Raw genomic sequence first — 15403 nt, 5'->3', positions numbered from 1 at the left:
CCTAGTGTTCTGTTCGTATATGTATAACTGGCAAATTCGCCTTACATATGCCTTACATTATTGGGTAAAATTCTATGTAAAGTTTGCGAATATTTCGACAGCTTGTTATTTCCATTAAAAACAAAAATCATATTCGTATTCAGCATATCAAAACGAGTAAAACGACGAGATTAATGTAAACGTGAACCACAGTTTACAAAATAATGCGCTTTATACATATACAACACCCTGTAGATACCCAGGTCGAGACCCCCTACTGTGCCATCGGCTGCTTGACGCTTGACGATCACGGTTTCTACAGCGGGGATGGTTGTGTTAGTCACGTCTGTATAGGCAAAATTCTATGTATTCTGCGAAAGTTTTTAATTAATATCTCCGGAACTACTGGTCTGATGTGGATACTGTTTCATATTTGGGGTTTTCTCCCTCCCCCCTTTCCCCCCTCCAAAGCCCATGTCGATCGGCCACCGGGGCTATTCGGAACTACAGCCTTATTCTTTACCATTACTCAGCGGCGACTCATCCATGAAGGCTGTACGGTTGCAGCTGCTACAGCAGGGACGTTCAAACAAATTGCACCCACAGGCGTCTCAGTATTCTCGGACTTGTGGCAGGCATCGTTATCTCTACTATGGCCATTTATCGAGTGGCGATCGTTAGTGGGGTGGTATGTAACGCTAAAGAAGCTTCCTCCCTCCCAAACGATTCTCGCTCGAGACCAAGACGTAAATACTGTGCGCCCTCGAAAAAAAGGCGAGCGACTCTTTAGATCCCCACTCCAGCCACAGTTTATTACAGGAGCGTTCAGTAAGTAGTAAGCCAAGGGTTAAACTTTACTTTACTGGACCCAAAATTTTGGACCTTTTCTTTTTAATCTATAGTTTTTGATGTGTAGAATCCAAAAATGCAAGTCTTGGCTTTAGGAATCTAATGGTTAAAAAGTTATGAGCGTGTAAATTTTGGCAGTTTTAGTGCATTTGCTACGTTACTGTAACGCCATATTGGCTTCTTGTCCAATGAACGGTGTCGCTAGCTGCAGGCAGCAGGTGCCGACCACTTTAGCGGGTTTAGTCAAACCGTAAATTTGATATTGTCTGAGTTAATTAGATTTATATTTAGATTAAACTTTACTTTAGGGGACACCAAATTTTTTTGGGTATGGGTTCCATCACTAGCTGTATTTAAATTACTCATAAAATTGCTCATAAGAAGCAATAAGCAAATGCATGGGCTGTATCCTCTCTCTCTCTAACAATAAGATAAATATAAACCTAACTAACTCAGACAGTATCAAATTTATGATTTGACTACACCCGCTAAAGTGGTCGGCACCTCCTGCCTGCAGCTAGTGACACCGTTCATTGGACAAGAAGCCAATATGGCCTCACAGTAACGTAGCAAATGCGCTAAAACTATCAAACTTTACATGCTTATATTACTTTCGATTTATTACAATTAATTGTAGACTACTATATTTAATATTCTGTGTTTTATTATAGATATGACATGTAACATTTAAGGAAGTCTACAAAGGAAAAATCATTGCAAAGTACCAGTATGACTTCGTGGATTGTCTCCTTTTCTTATATTACATTCATTTCCAATTTAAACAACAATGTATTAATGAAATAAGCTTCATTATTTTCTTAAGTTTAAACTTTATTTGTTTCCTTTAAGTATTTTTATTATTCATATAAACTCTAAAGTAAGTGTAAATACCACATAACACATACAGGGTATCCCAGCTGAAGTGTGACAGACTCGTTATTTCGTAACTATTAATGATAAAAGAAATGATTGATATGGAAATTGCACGGTAAAATGGGAACTGTGTTTTGTTTGAAATAAAAAATTTTTGCATTATTAATTTAAGAGATATGATCGTCAAGTTTTGTTTCCTAAATGGACCATATATTTTTTTTTCAGATCATGTAATAGTGCTTTTCAAGACAAATTCATTAAGCTTCAATGTATACACCTGATATTAATTAGTTTTTAAGATAAAACGTTTGCAAATTTACGGATTTTGAGGGGAGACGTCTCAATTCGAGTAACAAGTCGTAAAAACGGCCCTAGTGTTGCGTAAGTGCACCATGGTGTGGAGGATGGTGTCTCACTGCAACAATAGAGCCGCTTTTACGATTTGCTACTTGAACTAAAGGCTGGTTCAGACACGGCTAGTAGTTTAGTCGAGTGGCAAGTAGTTTAGTGTATGGACACTAGAGTTTAGTCGAGTAGTTTAGTAAAACGGTTTAGTCGAGTCGATCCGTTTCATTAGATCTTTCTGGTCAAGTAGACTTCCCCCACCACTAACTAGGCTTTCGGACAGACCTGTCCGGACGCATTTCTTTAGTCAAGGGATATATCTTGAACTCTTGATTTTCAAAGTTCAACTGTACTAGTCCGGACACTTTCCTATGCGCTAAACGGTTTAGTAGTAAGTAGCTACTCCCCACTCGACTAAATTACTAGCCGTGTCTGAACCAGTCTTAACACGTTTCCCCTGAAAATCCGTACATTAGCAAGAAGCAGTATCACATGATCTAAAAAAGAAAATATATATATAGTCCCATTTGAAAAACAAAACTTGACCATGATATCTCTGAAACTAATAATGTAACAAATGTTCAGCCAAAACATAGTTCCCATTTTACCGTGCAATTTCCATATCAATAATTTTTTGTATCATTAATACATAGTTACGGAATAACGAGTATGTCACACTTCAGCCGGGACATCCTGTATGCATATAGAAACCATGTTCTTGTGTGCATATCACACCGATACAATGCACTTATACATATGCATATGTTCGAAGCGACAGACACCAGTGCTCTAAGTATTCATGTGTGCGAACTAATTTGCATTAAGCCTCGTACAGGGTTGAGCATTTTTGCCCGAACGAACGATTTCGGCGTACGAATGCTCTAGTCTAGGCCCTGTTCGCGAAGGCCCCGAGCACGAACGAACGCTTTCCGACGACTATCGGTCCATCAAAGGATGTTCGAGCGAACAAGCGCTCACTGTGGACGGGTTTCTGGTACAGTGAAACCTGGATATCTGCAACGAAAGATTGGCTGGATATATGCAACATTGCTATCCCCTCCACTTGGGGCGATCCCCCTAAGCGAATCGAGACACTCGACGAGGAAGCCGTGTAATACGATCCGAACCGTTATACAGTAAAAGCTGGATATATGCAACAAAAGTTTGTCTGAATATATGCATCATCGCTATCCCCTCCACTCGGGGGGATCCCCGTAAGCCGAACCGAGCCGCTCGGCGAGGAAACCGTGTAATATGATCCGACCGTAATATCGGTGTGACTAATACTAATTGAACGATAAAATTTTTTTATTTTTAACTTTTTCTTAATGAAACTTTTACTAACGCATTTGTGAGATTTTTCTGATTAAAATGGTACCAAACATAAGGCAGGCCGTGCACCAAAGATGCATCAAACACGCAACATGCATACGTACGAACGTAGAATAGGTATCGCGGCTGAATACAAACGATGTTTACGGACGCAAAATCGACACCTCCACTGGATATATGAAACATTAAATGCCCAGAATCGACACCTCGGCTGGATATATGCAACGTTTAAATGCCCAGAATCGACACCTCGGCTGGATATATGCAACGTTTGAAAGCAGAACTGACCGGTTTTCATTTCCAACCCTCCTTTGCTTTTCGCCAAATTTTAACATCAATTTTGGCAAGTAATTATAATTGAAACTATATCGTGTTTGGTACCACTTGAACCACAAAAATCTCACCAATGCGCTAGTAAAAGTTTCATTAAAAAAAAGTCAAAAATAAAAAAGTTTTTTGATTCAATTAGTATTAGTCACACCGATACGTTTCTTTCCTTTGATCATCGGACCTCTCACTTTCCACCATTGTCTGTCCCTTTCTACGTTCACGCTTGGCTGGTCGTCGCGTGTAACCCGAGATTCGACACCTCGGCTAGATATATGCAACGTCTGGGTCCCAATGTTTGTTGCATACAGGGTGTCCCAGAACTGGGGTAGGAACGAAAGAGGGATGATTGGTGAGGTCATTCTAAAAAACTTTTTTCTTTGCCAAAATGTTGGTTAAGGCTTCGTTTTCGAGTTATTATCGAAAAACACTGGCCAATCAGAGCGCGCCGTTAGCGCGGACCGAACCACGAGAGTGTTGGGTATGTTCCGCGCGGTCGTGATCAAGTGCATCGGCACCACGTCGGTGTAATAGGATTCGTTGTTAATGAGTAATCAATAATTCGATACAATTATTCTTTTCTTTTTTTTATTCATTATCCGATGCAACGAATCCCATCATACCGACGTAGTGTCGAGGCACTTGATCACGACCGCGCGGAACATATCCAACTCTCTCGTGGTTCGGCCCGCGCTAACGGCGCGCTCTGATTGGCCAGTGTTTTTCGTTAATAACTCGAAAACGAAGCCTTAACCAACATTTTGGCAAAGGAAAAAGTTGTTTAGAATGACCTCACCAATCATCCCTCTTCCGTTCCTACCCCAGTTCTGGGACACCTTGTATATCCAGCTTTTACTGTAGTACGTCTATTCCTGACTACATTCTAACTTCGATTGGTTTACGATGCCCGAATGTGATGCTCGAGAGAAGGAAGAAACACCCGAACGAACGTTCGTGCGCCGAAAACATTCGTTCGGGCAAAAATGCTCAAGTCTGTACGAAATGCATGACGATTTCTTAGGTCTCGTTCAGTGTATTAGAACATCCCATAATCTGGCATCCCGTAATCACGTACTGTGCGTTGCACCTAAGTTGCCGAGCACCGACAAACTGAACCGACAGCGGGGCAAGGGGACTGTGCGTTCGCTCCACCTAATCCCCTCCAGGGTCTCGTAACTTGAGAAGTGAGCGGCCAGATTGCATAGGCGTAAAATTTCCATATTCGCGGAAGATGTATTTAATTATATAAACATGCAAATTTTTCGAGATATTAATGGATTTTTTATAATACTCGTTCTTGACAACAGTTGTTATTATGCAAAATTTATGGAAATTACATTATGGAAAGTGTAAAAACTCTCCTGTTTTCTTAATACAGTAAAACCTGGATAAATTCAACGAAAGAATGCTTGGATAAATGAAACATCGCTATCCCCTCCACTTGGGGGGATCCCCCTAGGCGAACCGAGCCGCTCGACGAGGAAACCGTGTAATATGATCCGACCGTAATATCCGTGTGACTATACTAATTCAACGATAAAACTTTTTTATTTTTAACTTTTTCTCAATGAAACTGTTACTAATGCATTTGTGAGATTTTTCTGATTAAAATGATACCAAACTCGATATAGGTTGAATTATATTTATAAACAATAGTAATAGAATAAACAGCATAGAATTGAGACCACGACTGAATATAAATGATGTCGGCTGAATACAAAAGATGTGTACGGACACAGAATCGGCATGTTGGCTACAAAGAAAACATGTGTACGGATTCAGAATCGACACCTCGCTTGGATAAATGAAACATTAAATGCCCGGAATCGACTCCTTGCTTGAATAAATGAAACATTAAATGCCCAGAATCGACTCCTCGCTAGGATAAATGAAACCTTTGAAACCAAAGCCGACACCGCGACTGGTTTGGATTTCGATCTCTCTTGCTTTTCGCCAACTTATAACATCAATTTTAGCAAGTAATTATAATTGAAACTATATCGTGTTTGGTACCACTTTACTCACAAAAATCTCACCAATGCGCTAGTAAAAGTTTCACTCAAAAAAAGTCAAAAATAAAAAAGTTTTTTGATTCAATTAGTATTAGTCACACCGATACGTTTCGGCTCTTTCCTTTGATTTCGGACCTCTCTCTTTCCACCACTGTCTGTCCCTTTCAACGTTCACGCTTGGCTGGTCGTCGCGTGTCATCCGAGCTTCGATACCGTGCTTAGGTAAACGCAACCACTGGGTCCCAATCTTGGTTGAATTTATCCAGGTTTTACTGTAATGTAAACCCCGAATCTACGTCTACGTCAATGCGTTTGAATCGTCGCTCTCAATCGCTTCATCTCATTCTGTTTTAATGTCTGTCCTTAGCGACGTTCGTCACACGATAGATTTGTGGATGTAAAAGCCTCGGCCAATAAACATAATACGTGTGACTGGAGGTAGGTCAACGAATTTGATTGGACGGCAACTTAGCTGCAACGCACAGTACCTGATTTCATGGTAACGTACAATGTAACTGCTAGATTCCTTTGCTTCGCAATTGTACAAAATGTATATAAGCGAAGGAAGAAGTGGCCAAGAAGTGTTACAGGTGTTTGTGCATGGCCTCATCAGACGGTGCTTTTCGCAAGACTGCCGAAAGAATCGATAAGAAACACATGCGCCAGCAGCAACTTTGTACATATTTCTTCGTTCACTCTTGCATGGCCTCGCATACCATCGAGTCCAATAAGAATTGGAGCAGTATCAAAAGGTACCCGATGATGCCTCCCACGACCTGCAAAAAAGTTTTATTCTAGTATAATTGAACTGGGAGGAATTTAAACTAAAGCTTTTGCCCTCAGCTTTGCCTCTTTCACCATATACTGTACAGGGCAAATTTAGGGCAATCTTACCTCCGCAAGAAGCAATGCGTTCAAATCGATTACTTTCGCTGAAAACGTAGTGTCACCGTGTAGTAATTGCAGCGAGAAAAGCTCCAGCTGCAATTTAATAATATTTATAGACATCTTTTGAAGATTCGATGAATTTGTAGCTTACCTCGCGTTTCACCGACAAATCGGTCGCCTCGCTAAGGGCATCGTGAAGAGTAGTGCGGATTTGTTCAGCTTTCTTAGTCGCCGTTTCACAGGCCCAAATCGTCGTAACAAATTTAAGAAAATTATATATGACAGGAGTAATATAAGGCCAGTACCAAAATAGTTGATTTTTCTGAGCTTTTGTCCCACCGATGATCAGCACTATCCAAAAGTACAAATTCAAAGTAATAATAACACAAGTGTTGAAAGCTGTTACTACGTGTTGCGTGACAAACATCTTGTTCAGTAATTGTAGAATATCGGTGACCTGCAGGTGTTTCCCTTCTAAATTCTTCAATTTCATCAGCAACGAGGCAGTCCTCTGTTTGTGGCGCAGAAATGTCTTGGTGACGGGTTTTCGAAATATATCAATTTCTTCGTTGATTTTCATGAAGCATGCTTTTAAAACGCACGCCGAGTTAATGTGGAACATGTCCATGACGAAGTTCACCAACATAACGAATAGAACGTAAAAATTTCTCACTGTTATGAACGTGTTTCCACTTTCAACGCAATTGAACACGTAACTTGAGATAAGTAAAAATACAAAAAGATCCTTTGAATGAACAAATATCGCCATATCGTTGAAGTCCTTTGACGCCACCATGGAGGACACCTCCGTGAGCTCTTGAAGAAAGCGCAGTATCGTTTTATATTGACCGTACGTTAACGAGATAGTGCTTACAGTCATGATGAGAACCACATTGAGATGCATTTTTTTTGGTATAGAAATGAGTGTCAACGGGGTGGAATTAATTATATATCCCATATAAAAGGCCACGATCAGGAACGTGGTCAAAATGATCATTGAATAAATTACACGAATTCTTGAAATGGTATATCCTGAAGAGTCTAATTTGAAAGGAAAAACTCCGAATAGATTTCCGATGAAATGGCAAGGGTACATCAGCGAAACGAAATCCGTGGCGTGAAATAGTTTCCATTTCTTGTTCTCCTTTAATTCTGTTATCTTCCAAGCTTCAGACATCGTTCTTCCGAAACTTGGAAAGTTACAGAGGAAAAATTTCAATGTTACTCACGAAAATTGTCTGTCTGACAGACTAACAGAAAAAAACTTCGTTATAAAAGTGGACAGACTGCTTATGTTTTCAATAAACTCGAGATACTGATGTTTAATCATGGATGTAGGGCGTTTGAACGATTCTCTTGGTATTAGAAAATTGCATGATATTAAAAAATTAATTGCAATACGATAATACATAACGTAAATAAATAATTTGTTGTATAGTTTGCTTTTAGCATGATTAAGAGTAGTGCTGTAAGTTTATAATTTATTCCAGGCTCTTCGTCAATCGACCATAATTGTTTCTTCACTATTCAATTAAAAATCATTACATTAGAGCTTCTTCTTAACAGGGCTTTACAAGCAGAGATTGTACCAATAGTACTACATAAGTGGAAATAGAGCACACTATCTGCAAGAAAGAAAATATGAAAGAATTAAATATTAAATTCGAATTGTAAATTAAATGAATTTACCTTTGTCAAAATGGTTGCGTCCATCGGAAGACCCATCGCCGAGAAGGTGCTGTCACACTGCAGTACTTGCAACGAGAATAATTCCAACTACGGAGGTGCAAATTAATAAAATTCATCCATTAAAATCAATGAGATTTTATTCATAATTCTTCCATCATTTCACCTTACCTCGATCGTCGTCTGTTTGTCAAAAGTATTCACGACGATTCGGTGAACATTAGAACCAATCTGCTGGGCTTGGCTCTTAGTCGTCTCGGTGGTCCAAACAATCAAAATCAAATTGAAAGTATAATGTATAATATACATATTAACATCGGAAAACCATATGGTAACGATATCCCCTTGAGTAAAAATTACCACATAATGATACACATTAAACGTGAGGTCAATGAAGATCATTATAAGTGATCCGATATTTTGAATATTATACGTCTCGTTAATTAACCGGACAGCAACAGTGATTTTTAAATGTTGTTTTCTAAGATTTCTCAGTTGTTTGAGCAACTCAGGATTTTCCTGCGATTGATATACTCTGCTGAAAAGATGCGGCTCTTCGTTGATCACCGTTTCGTTCAGTTTTACCAAGGAATCATTTATTTTTTCAAAACAAGCTTTCAACACGTACACATTGTTCACGTACAAAGCGTTTGCCGCTACCATCGACAAAAACACGTACCAACAGGTGCAACCAACTATGTATCCAAATCCCTTCACACTGAATAGAAAATACGGAATAAATGGGATGAGAAGCAACACGTCCTTCGCGTACACCAGTTTGGCTAATTTGCGAATGGTTTTCGGTGGCAGCAGAGTAGCAACATTTTTCACTTTCTCAATCATTCGTACGGTAGAATGATTTGAAATGCAGCCACATATAACGATCATGGGACTCAAGAACAAAATGAAATTGCTGTGTAAACCCATGGACTTGTCGATTTCAATAACGTAATTAACATTGTATATGGCTAATACCATACAAATGCTGAAAATGATCACCAAGATCACAGAAAATGAGAAACGAGATTTTGATATGTATCTCGATGAGACAATTTTAAAGCGCAAAAATCCAATGCACATATTTACGAAAATACAATAACGCATTAACGTTCTGTAGTTTGTTACGTTGAAAAATGTCCATGTTTCGTTTTTATCTTTGATTTTCTTTTCACCGAGTTTTGGTACTTGGTTGAACATTTGGAGAACGTTTCTTGAAGTAGTATATAAAGTACCTTCTTCTTGGAGGTTGTATCATGTACTAGTGAAGAAAGAGTAATAAAGTTAGAATAGTGACATTTAATCATTATTATACAAATCTAGTTGAAGCATCAAAAAACAGAATGAAAATATCATCCACTAATGGAAGAGGGTTTTAGTACTTCCGTTAAGTCTTTAAAATGGTAGTGCATGCAATACATTGTATGAGGAAATTATTGGGAATAACAGTTGCATTATCTTGATTAAAAGTAATCGATAAAGTTAATACAATATAACCTATTTTATCGATTCTGTCTACCCTTATCTGGTGTTTATATCAACATTTACCGGGAAGTATTATTAGAAATACTTGAAGAAATATTTTTTGAAATACATATTCATAATTTGATATATTATTAGAAGATTTGCAATTTTTATTTTCATTATTTTTATCAAATTATATAATAATGTTTTTGTAGTTACAGGCATGTAGATAATGACGATAAATTGGGTTAAAATAATACTTGTTGCTTGTAAGAAATTCCTGTTCAAAGCTATACACTATCGCTATTTTCTCAATTAAGAGCGTAGCATTTGACGTCAATGAGTACTATGCGTAGCTTATTTTATCAACTTCCTGTGCTTACTGTTGTTAATAGATATAATGTTTTTTAACCGCGATATTGCAGTTTATCATTGAAATTTTTTCTTCTATTAAATAAAACAACCATTTCGAAAAGGTTAATGTGTCAGCAGTATTGACGATGCAATAAAATGTTTTATTTAGATCGCCTGCAAGAGTAATCAATTTCTATAAATTAGAAGCAAAAATATATAAACTTCAATACGAAAGTCAATTTATTTTAAGTGAATAAATAATTATAATAATGTAATGATTTTAAAACTATATGATTACTAATGCGTTTAAATATATTTAATATTTTATTTTATATGGGAAACAACCATAACATCAATTTTAATTTTTTATGTATTCTACATATACATTTATATATTTTCTTTTTTTTAAATAATAAATTATCGCGTAAAATTATTAACTCTAAGGCACATCTAGAAACGTATATGTTTCTGGCGAAGAGATAATGCTGAATAGGCAGTATAGATTAGGTATTTTTGCTGCCAATAAGCACCTATCAGCACCTATTAACGCTTATGTAATCAGTAGTATGACTGACTAATACGTGAAACTGTTTGAACTGATATCATTTTAAATGTGATAGCTACGTAGCTTTTGTATGACACCGATTGAAAGTAGTTTATAACGATTAATTAAATATTTATTTCCGCATCGGCAAACCGACGCGGCGTGAATGTGTTACTGTGCCAACTTCAATGCGACAACTTCGGTGCAACTCATACGGAGAACTACCCAAGTGTTACACTCGCTTATTAATGAAACTTTGCCAGCTTGTAGAGCTCGTCGAGCTGAATACGCCTATACCCCGTTTTGTGGGCAGACGACTAATTGTTTAAAAGATATTAATAATTAAACTTATAATTGATTAATAATTAAAAGATATTAATAATTAGTAACTACTTACATTGAAAAGTATGACAGACTCACACATACAAACGGTTAACTCTGTGGTAAAACGCAATCTAAAGGTCCACGGTTCAAATCCATGGATCCCAAGTTTTTTTTAAATTATAATTTCTCTTTTTGAATAACTATTACAGCTGTGCTATAATCACTGCATTTATTAATAATTAATTACATACACTGCAATTTTTATAGAATTTAAGATATTCAAAATAGAATATAGAATTTTAGTTTAGGATTATATAGAATTTTAATTATACAAAAAGAGACAAATCATTTAAAAAAAAAAAAAAAAAAAAAAATGGGAACCAAGCATTTGAACCGAGGACCTTTAGATTGCGAGTCATGTGTTTAACCACGGAGCGGATCCATGACTCGCAATCTGAAGATCCTCGGTTCAAATCCTTGGTTCCCAAAAATTTTTTTTTTTATGATCATTTTTATGTAATAGTTATTCAAAAAGAGACAAATTATCATTAAAAAAAAAGAAAAAAAATGTTGGGAACCAAGGATTTGAACCGTGGATCTCTAGATTGAGAGTTGTATGTGTGAGTTTGTCATACTTCAGAATGTAAGAAGTAACTAACTGTAATTGTTAATATCTTTTAAACAATTAGCCATCTGCCCCCAAAAGGGGGTATAGGCGTGTTCAGCTCGACAAGCTCTACAAGCTGGCAAAGTTTCATTAATAAGTGAGTGTAACACTTGGGTAGTTCCCCTCGTCAGTATAAACAGCATCATGAACAAAAACAGTATTAATAAAGGAATAATTTCTTATATGTATTTAGAAAATTTCGTGTAAGTATTATTCTAAAATATTTTATTAATCATTTCAATATATGTGAAATGTTTATTTTGTTACAGAACTTATAATAGCGTTTCTCTAAAACCTGGGAGTTTGTCCATTGCTTGACACAGTCTGCGACCTTTCAGAATATTCGGGGTCTGTTTTCTGTTATAAAGTCTTGCCGTAAAACTTTGAAAAAGAAAGGACAGTCAGTGATGGGCCATGATGGGGTATGTGCGGACAATGACGCACTCAGGATTTATTCTTGGAGGGAGCTAAGTTGAACGAATAAAAATATTTTTAATACAAAAAACAGTGTTATTAATATGTTACATAAACAGTAACACTACTTTAATTAGGAACAGATTTTGGAAAATTTTCTGTTGTTCTCCTTCCTTTTTCTTTGAGGGATGCTAGAGCCCCTTAGCCCCCCTTGAGTGCGCCAGCGTCAGCGCGGGTATGCAAGGACACAAGCTTTTAAACGTTTGGGACGTTCGACTCTGTTCACCACATGGCAGAATAAGAGAATACTAGTATGTCATTCTCTGTTAAAAATGTCTACTTTCGCTACCTGTGAAAAAGGTAAAAATGCCCACCTGTTAACAGTCTGCTAAGAGACGAGTCTCTGTTAACAGTTAAATGATATTTTTGGTTTAAGAATCATTATTTTATAAATATAACAGTAATTTTCGAATTATTTTTTATTCAATTCTTCTATTTTTTTCAGAATGTTACGTACCAAATATTCTTATTTTTCATATATTTATGTAGTATCGATTATTACAATAAGAATCTAATCCAATTATAAGGTAAAATATAATTGTTTTCCAAGCAGCACCGACGAGATAATTATTGTACTGTGGCAAAGCTAAATCATCTCGTTGGTGGTATAACAGTTTTTTTCGGCGGTACAATGGGTAATATCACTATTCTACATTATCCATCATTCCTATTTACCGATCGTACCCCAGGCCCACTGGGCCCACTTGGCGTGCCGAACTTTAACACAGGGGTTGGCAATCTTTAACAGTATCTCGTCGGTGTCCATGGCACTATGGTAGAAGTGAGAAGCCAGAAGAACTTGCAAAGCACTTAAAAAAGAGATGAACTGCTTTCTTTATTAATATCCAGCCCTTTATCGACTCTGATCGTCCACCAATCCATAATCGGTATAGATCCCTTACCCGTGATCCGACAGAAAGACCCAATCCCCGACCTGTAACCCCACCCCAAAATTCGCCGCGACAGCGACGAGCGAGCAGTCAGAGTTTAGTATTAGAAGAGTTAGTAGTGAGTGAGTGCAAGAGTACGAGCGCGTACGTGCGGTCAACGTATCGGTAAGCCCCTATCATTACTAAAATTGTAAAATCTGGGTCCGATAACGGCTACCTTCCCCGTCCGAATCTTTGTTCGCCGCGATATCGTCCCGCCCCCTTCTCCAGCCCTTAAAGATACCCTTTGGATACTCGATCGCGTAACGCGAAGAACCTCCTCGAACCCTCTACCCCGAGATTCCCATCCCATATTCTTCCCAACCCTTGCGAACTCCCCCACGTAGTCTGTGATGGCCGGCCACGGTCTTTATTGTAGAAATTCTGTATAGAGTGAACTCTCGAAAAGGGTCACAAAATTGGCATCTAACGTCGGGCCAGGAAGGTCCAACGTTCCATAAGCTTTCGCGATCGGAATTTCTCGAATCACCGTTACGAATTTGAAATTGTCGAAACTACACAGAAGGTGCCCGTTACCGTTACTGATACCCTTGTTGCCGTTTTTTTGGCCGTTGCCGGTCGAACACGGTGTTGTGATTAACGTACCGATATAAAAACTGTCAGTGCCTCTCAACCGAACCGAAAGCCGTTTTCGATCGAACGTTTGATTTTGAAAATTATTTTGAACCTGTTGCATGGCCACTGATCGTGAGTTAATGTGGCGGTCTCCTTTAGTTTTGACATACTTCAAAAGGAAAAAGTTGTTCTAAATTACACCCCCCACCACATATCCAAAAATTATTTCTTTCTGCTGTAACTGCTTTTAATATTTTTTTTGTCCTGGCAAGTTCTGCCTGCAATTCCACTTGTAAACACAAGTTGTAAATTAAATAATGAAAAAAATATAACGATGCAAATATCTATTATGAAAAATCGTTTACAACCATCTCTTTTCTATGTAGTTCCTCGATTCTTGGGCGGTACGGCGAACTGGACCTAGATCGGCCGCCCCTCCATTCTCCGGGCCGCAACATCCCCTTTGTTAATTCTAGTGGGGAGTAACTTATATACAGGATGTCACGCGACTACTTCGACAACCGAAGAGGGATGATTGACAAGGTGATTCTAAACAACTTTTTCCTTTGCCAAAATATTGATTAAGGTCCCGTTTCCGAGTTATTAACAAAAAACACTGGCCAATCAGAGCGCGCCTTTAGCGCGGGCCGAACCACGAGTGTTGGGTTTGCTCTGTGTTCAAGCCACGCCGTGGTCGTGATCAAGTGCATCAGCACCACGTGGTATAGTAGGACTCGTTGGGCAAAAGTTGTATGGAATAATGAATGAAAAAAAGAAAAGAAGGATGATCGCCGATCAAGATGAAATTTTAAGGGGAAGGGGGAGGTGGGAGGGAACCCCAAATATAAAGTGGTATCTTCGGCTTCCTATTAGTTTCCGAGATATTAATTAAAAACTTTCCTAAAGTACATAGAATCTTTCCTATACAGACGTAACTAACACAACCATCTTCGCTGTAGTAAGCTGACATTGTCAAGTGCCGAACAGCCGTTGACACAGCGGGGGTTCCAACCTGACTATCTATAGGGTGTCCTATTCAAAACTTTAGAGATGCGACGATTGTTGTAGCGTTGGCGGCCGCCTTCTGGTGGCCGGAAATTTATCTAGCCTAACCTAACCTACGTATAAATCAAACGTGTTTAATTCCTTGAGAATTAGTAATACAATATAAAACATAACATAATGTAACTAAAAAGATGGATTTTACATGGTACACCCTATAGAAACGAAAGACGATATTGCTATGGTGTGAACGGCTGTTCGACACTTCACGATGACGGTTGCTAGAGCGAAGACGGTAGTGTTAGTTATGTCTGTATAGGAAAAATTCTATGCATTGTACGAAAGTTTTTAATTAATATCTCGGAAACTAATAGGAAGCCGAAGATACCGCTTTATATTTGGGGTCGTTTACTTGCTCCCAACCAACCCTCCAAATTTCATCTTGATCGGCGACCGGTCGTATTCGGAACTACAGCCGAAAAGAATAATAGAATCGAATTATTGGTTGCTCATGAACAACGAATAAAGTAATGAATAGGTTTCATGTACAATAAATAAATCGATACTATTATTTTTTTCTTTTTTTTTTAAATAAGTTTGCAAATAATAAAAAAAGGATTAAAATGGGGGAAACTTCCGAAAGGCCCCCCCCCCGAAATTCCGAAATTGCCCGGAATCCATCGTTCTGCAAGTGCGTCTTATGGACTGATGAAGCCCTTTTCACCAGGGAGGGGTGCTTCAATGGCCACAATTTGCAAGTGTGAGACGATGAGAATCCGTT

The 15403-nt window shown here is 38.1% G+C and overlaps 2 protein-coding genes across 2 annotated transcripts; both read right to left on the bottom strand.

The window, feature by feature from the left end:
• Nucleotides 1–6339: 6339 nt before the first annotated feature.
• On the bottom strand, nt 6340–7485 carry LOC117603307 (uncharacterized). Its single transcript, XM_034322303.2, has 3 exons — nt 6757–7485; nt 6612–6698; nt 6340–6493 (listed from the first exon to the last, which is right to left on the bottom strand). Exons 1-3 carry the CDS (start codon nt 7483–7485, stop codon nt 6410–6412), a joined length of 900 nt encoding a protein of 299 aa, XP_034178194.2. The 3' UTR covers nt 6340–6409.
• Nucleotides 7486–7675: 190 nt separating this feature from the next.
• Nucleotides 7676–9541, bottom strand: LOC117603226 (uncharacterized). The gene is made up of 3 exons (XM_034322156.2): nt 8463–9541; nt 8295–8381; nt 7676–8230 (listed from the first exon to the last, which is right to left on the bottom strand). Exons 1-3 carry the CDS (start codon nt 9486–9488, stop codon nt 8165–8167), a joined length of 1179 nt encoding a protein of 392 aa, XP_034178047.2. The 5' UTR covers nt 9489–9541; the 3' UTR covers nt 7676–8164.
• Between the last annotated feature and the right edge of the window lie 5862 nt (nt 9542–15403).

This window comes from Osmia lignaria, chromosome 4 (assembly GCF_051020975.1).
Source record: "Osmia lignaria lignaria isolate PbOS001 chromosome 4, iyOsmLign1, whole genome shotgun sequence".
Lineage (NCBI taxonomy): Eukaryota > Metazoa > Arthropoda > Insecta > Hymenoptera > Megachilidae > Osmia > Osmia lignaria.
The sequence above is the reverse complement of the archived record's forward strand: the minus strand, read 5'-3'. Positions and strand labels throughout refer to the sequence as shown.

Excerpts from the sequence above, each read along its gene's own strand:
- LOC117603307 (XM_034322303.2), bottom strand. The coding sequence starts at position 7,485 with ATGACTGTAAGCACTATCTCGTTAACGTACGGTCAATATAAAACGATA. Across the intron at positions 6,699-6,756 it reads ATTTGTCGGTGAAACGCGAG|CTGGAGCTTTTCTCGCTGCA; the intron begins GTAAGCTACAAA and ends ATTAAATTGCAG. Across the intron at positions 6,494-6,611 it reads ACGCATTGCTTCTTGCGGAG|GTCGTGGGAGGCATCATCGG; the intron begins GTAAGATTGCCC and ends ACTTTTTTGCAG.
- LOC117603226 (XM_034322156.2), bottom strand. The coding sequence starts at position 9,488 with ATGTTCAACCAAGTACCAAAACTCGGTGAAAAGAAAATCAAAGATAAA. Across the intron at positions 8,382-8,462 it reads ACAAACAGACGACGATCGAG|TTGGAATTATTCTCGTTGCA; the intron begins GTAAGGTGAAAT and ends GCACCTCCGTAG. Across the intron at positions 8,231-8,294 it reads ACGCAACCATTTTGACAAAG|ATAGTGTGCTCTATTTCCAC; the intron begins GTAAATTCATTT and ends TCTTTCTTGCAG.